Source organism: Syzygium oleosum, unplaced genomic scaffold (genome assembly GCF_021117445.2).
Source record: "Syzygium oleosum isolate NSW1041296 unplaced genomic scaffold, Sole_v2.1 Sole_v2.15, whole genome shotgun sequence".
Lineage (NCBI taxonomy): Eukaryota > Viridiplantae > Streptophyta > Magnoliopsida > Myrtales > Myrtaceae > Syzygium > Syzygium oleosum.
The window spans coordinates 1060150-1064394 of record NW_026607499.1 but is presented as its reverse complement, the minus strand read 5'-3'; the positions used below and the strand labels follow the sequence as shown (position 1 = coordinate 1064394).

The 4245-nt window shown below is 44.9% G+C and overlaps 1 protein-coding gene across 1 annotated transcript; it reads right to left on the bottom strand.

Moving 5' to 3' along the window:
• Positions 1 to 1499: 1499 nt before the first annotated feature.
• Positions 1500 to 3592, bottom strand: LOC115687143 (zinc finger protein ZAT4-like). Its single transcript, XM_030612611.2, has one exon. The coding sequence runs from the start codon at positions 3198 to 3200 to the stop codon at positions 1689 to 1691; it is 1512 nt and encodes a 503-aa protein (XP_030468471.1). The 5' UTR covers positions 3201 to 3592; the 3' UTR covers positions 1500 to 1688.
• Between the last annotated feature and the right edge of the window lie 653 nt (positions 3593 to 4245).

The window sequence follows — 4245 nt, the reverse complement described above, 5'->3', positions numbered from 1 at the left end:
GTCCTTAAAAGATTGGGTAATGTATAACGTGGTCCTAAAAAGTCGAGAGCCGGTGATGTAAGGGAAAAACTCAGTTTTTGTCGTGCTTAAAAGATTGGGTAAATACAATAAACATGCCTAAATCTTACTCCATTACAACAAAATAGGCCCAATTCCCCCATAAATCCCTAATTTTAGGCCTGGTACCAATTCTCAATCGAGCTCATTTTTGTCTTAATAAAAAATCACCGACTTTCACTCAAATCTTAAATTTGATCATTTTGACTTGCCGATTTGAAATGGTCACTAATTATTCGACGTGGTAATTTCACGAGTACATTACCTCTGGGTCAGTGCTGATGTGGAGTTAAGGCACCAACTTTCTCTGCTCATCATCTTCTTCCCATGGGACCACCGATTTGCCTTGGTTCTTGGACTGCGGTGTAGTTCCTACGATTCAGTTCAAATCGAGAGATTAAACAGCTAAAATTTGTGGGGTGGGATTAAGATTGAAAACCCAGAAAAGAAAACAACTTCAACGAGGGCTTCGCCTGCAACGACCTTCGCACCTCCTGATGCTGCTATATCACCTTCCGATCCACTGCCATGTACGCCTCTCTCGTCTGTGGGTCGTAACTCCATGTCAGATCAGCGGTTGTGACACGTACAACGGCCAGTAATGACTGGATTGCCACGTTAGAAACTTCAAGCAGGATTTAGCTGAGATGACTTGATTGCATTTTCATTAGAAGGTTTTGGTCACATTCATTCGATTAAAAGGTTTAGAACTGAATTCAAATCCGTACAATAGAAGTAGGACTAAATTTGCAACTTTCCCAATGAAATTGTGTCCAACTAGATATATTGGCTTACGGTCTTTCTTGAATCTCACCTATCGAGCTATTGAGCAGGTTTTTATTTGGTGCCGCAACATAGGAAATGTTTTCGTCATTATTAACTAGGGTATTCATTTTATTAACAAGATTGTTGTGCATTTATTTTGTCCATGAGTTTAGTAAATAAATATACATGATTCACTGGTAGATCCATTTTTTGAAATGAAAAATGGGTCTGCCCTGGCGACCCTGATGTTGGATTTTGAGCTTAAATTTGTGTCCCACACAATTCACAACCAATGCTACAAGTGCAAACATTGCAAAGGTTCAGGTGAAAATCAAATCCAACCGCTTATGAGCACCCTTTCGATTTATCCTTCTCGAGTGCAAACATTTTTATAGTCTTAGACATTACAAATATGTACATTAGCCTCGTATACATTTACATTGAGTGTTTAATTCAAATTTGGACATATATAGAGATGCAGACATGGCAGTATGCATGCTAGCATTGTCTGCAGAAACTAAAAAAGGATCATGAAATGTCTGTAAGATTCTAGAACAAAAAATTTTAACCCAGCGAGTAATGACAAACACTAAATAAGCACATCAAAAACAAAGAAGAACACAGGACAACGATTCATCTTGGAATGCAGCAGAACATGTAATACTACAACAAGGAATGACCAACTTCTCTTTCTATTATGAACACAATTATGTTCCCGTTAATTTACATTGGGGAAGAATTAAACGAATAACTTATCAAATGGTCAACTTGTGTGCCTGCGAATTGAACTTTTCTTACTTACATAAAAAATGAAGGGAAAGAAATCAAGATCATAAATAATTGGAGGGCTGAAAAAAAAAACATCCTCACTTTGTTGCTTCTTCAGCAGTTGTTGAACCAATTCCCACCTGCAACCATGAAGAAGACCCTCCACTCGTGCTCACATCCTTGAGTTCACTCAACTTTGCTAGCTTCACCTTACTCTCTGCTTCATCGTCGACTGCACTATGAGTTGTTGCGATGTTACTATCATCATTATTATTGTCCATATTAATATTATTATTCTTGTCATTATCATTCTTGCTGCTGTTGAAGTCATTCTCTTCCAAGTGCTGATTATTATGTTCCCTCTCTTTAGGATGCAGCCCCAGCCATGACTGCAAGTACATCTCCGCGGACACTCGAGCGAACCTGGCAGCAGGGTTGTTCATCGGGTCCCGCCGGAGGTCATCGGATGGCGCCGGGAGGTTCAGGTCGAGCTTCAGGGTGAGCGGGTCGTCGGGGTCGATGAACTTGCCTGGCATTTGCTGGATTTGCTCCATCTGTTCATGCAAGTGTTGCAACTTTGCGAACGAGGGCGCATCTGCCGGGTTTGACGTTATCCAGTGGCATCTCTTGTGCCCGCCCAGTGCCTGGCCTGAAGAGAAGACCCGGTGGCATATTGAGCACTCGTGCACCTTCGACTTCCGCTTCGAGGTGGACGGCATTGAGGAGCTGAGGCCGTGGTCGAACGGCGAATTTGACGCCATGGACTTCGTGGAGAAGAACTCATCTTGCGTGACGGCATCCTCATCGGGTACCCAGTCGTACGCGTGGTCAAGCCTCGCGGCAAAGCACCCCTTGACCTTCTTGTGGCTTGCCCTATGGCCTCCCAATGCTTGGTGGGAATTAAACACTTTCTTGCACGCTTTGCACTCAAAAAGGCCCTGGCCTTTATTGGCGATCACCCCTTTGGCCTTGTCCGTGGTGGGTGGTGATCTGTAGGCAAGAGGAGCTATGAAACTTATCGGCCTCCGGCGCTCCTCATCCTTGCTCGCCGATGCGCATGACTCCTCCGGCTCCGCAGAAGACGGGTCCACCATGCCATTAGACAACATCATTAGGCAATTTGCCAGGTCTTCCTCTTCACTTGATGGGCAATTGGAATTAATATTATCAACCTTCACTCTCAAGGACCTTTTTCTTTTAGACCATTTGCACCCCCGCCTCCTTGAGGCGCCGTCCTCGTCGTCCTCAGACTCTGGGGATGACGAGTACGAGTCGCCAACATCCTCCGAGCCCACACCGCACTTGCCGTGCTCAAGAAATGACTTCCACGAGGAGAACTCCTTGCCGCAGTTCTCACAAGCCCGGCAGCTCTTGAGCCGATTGGGGTTGGCCCGCAGCCCGTACATGCGCTTGCTGCCGGGTGGCACGTTGTCCCCGATGTTCTTATCCTCCCAGTTGCTCCCAGGGTCCTCGTCGTCCGTGTGCCCACCCTCGTCGCCGATCCCGTGGGCCCTCATGTGCCCTCCGAGGGCTCTCCCGCACATGAAACCCTTCTTGCAAATCTTGCAAAAGTGCTTGAAATTCAATTGTTGGTCGACGATCAACGCCATCAGGAAAACTCGATCAATCCTAAATAAAGATTGAAGTCAGAAAAAGAAAAGGGGGGAAGCCCAAGAGTAGAATGGTGATGGTGAAGATGACGAGGATGAAGATGGAGGTGTGCGTTGGAAAGAGATGGAAAGGGAGGGCTTTTTTTGTGGTTAAGATTGAGAGACAAAGGAGAAGATGGGTTGGAGTTTGTTCTTTGTATAGTGAAAGTGGTTGTGAGGTTGTATGGTGAAGCAACGCCAGTCCTAGTTTTTAGTTGTGGTTGTGTGGACGGAGAGCGAGAGAGAGGAAACAAGAACGATGGAGAGAAAACAAGGTTGTGCAAGAAGGGGAGTGGTGGTGGTGACAAGTGGAGGGCGAGGGAAGGGGGTGGTGGAAACTTTTTCCACGACCGTGAAAGGGTGGTGGCGCCGCCGCAAGCGGAGGCGAAGGGGATAAGCTTGCTGGTGGGGCGGCGTGTTTTGCGGCGGACCGTGCGTCCCCAGTCAAAGAAACTAAAATGGGATAGTTCATTGGTGAGTGTGAGGGAGTGAGCGAGTGAGTTGGTTCCAACTGCCACACCTATTCATGTCCCTTCCATTCCAAGCCAAGTAAAACTCAGAGAAATTTGAACTCATGCTCCTCCTTGTCTGTCGGTTGGTTCAAGCTGCTTTTCCACAAAAACAAAAATCAATCATAGTAATAATAATATTAATAATAATTTTTTATTTTCCTCTAATTTCTCTTAATTGCAAGTTTAATGATAATTTGTCGGCCTAATTTTGGCTTCCCTTGGTTACTATTCCTTTGGTCTCTCTTACTAAATTATCTGTGGTCCACATTGGCTCGAGAAAATAAGACTTTTAAGTGCTCATTTATAATTTCAGTTCTTTTTACCAATGATAGAATGAAGGCATAGGAATCGGTCAAAATCACTTAGGAGGTAATTTAGGTAGCTGACTTTGCTATATGTCTTAAAGCCATGTGATGATGTAATGACACCTTTGGTATTTGTCAGAGTGTCACTAAAGGGAGCCACCTGATTTCCGAGTTCTCTGCCCTTCCATT

Excerpts from the sequence above, each read along its gene's own strand:
- LOC115687143 (XM_030612611.2), bottom strand. The coding sequence starts at position 3,200 with ATGGCGTTGATCGTCGACCAACAATTGAATTTCAAGCACTTTTGCAAG.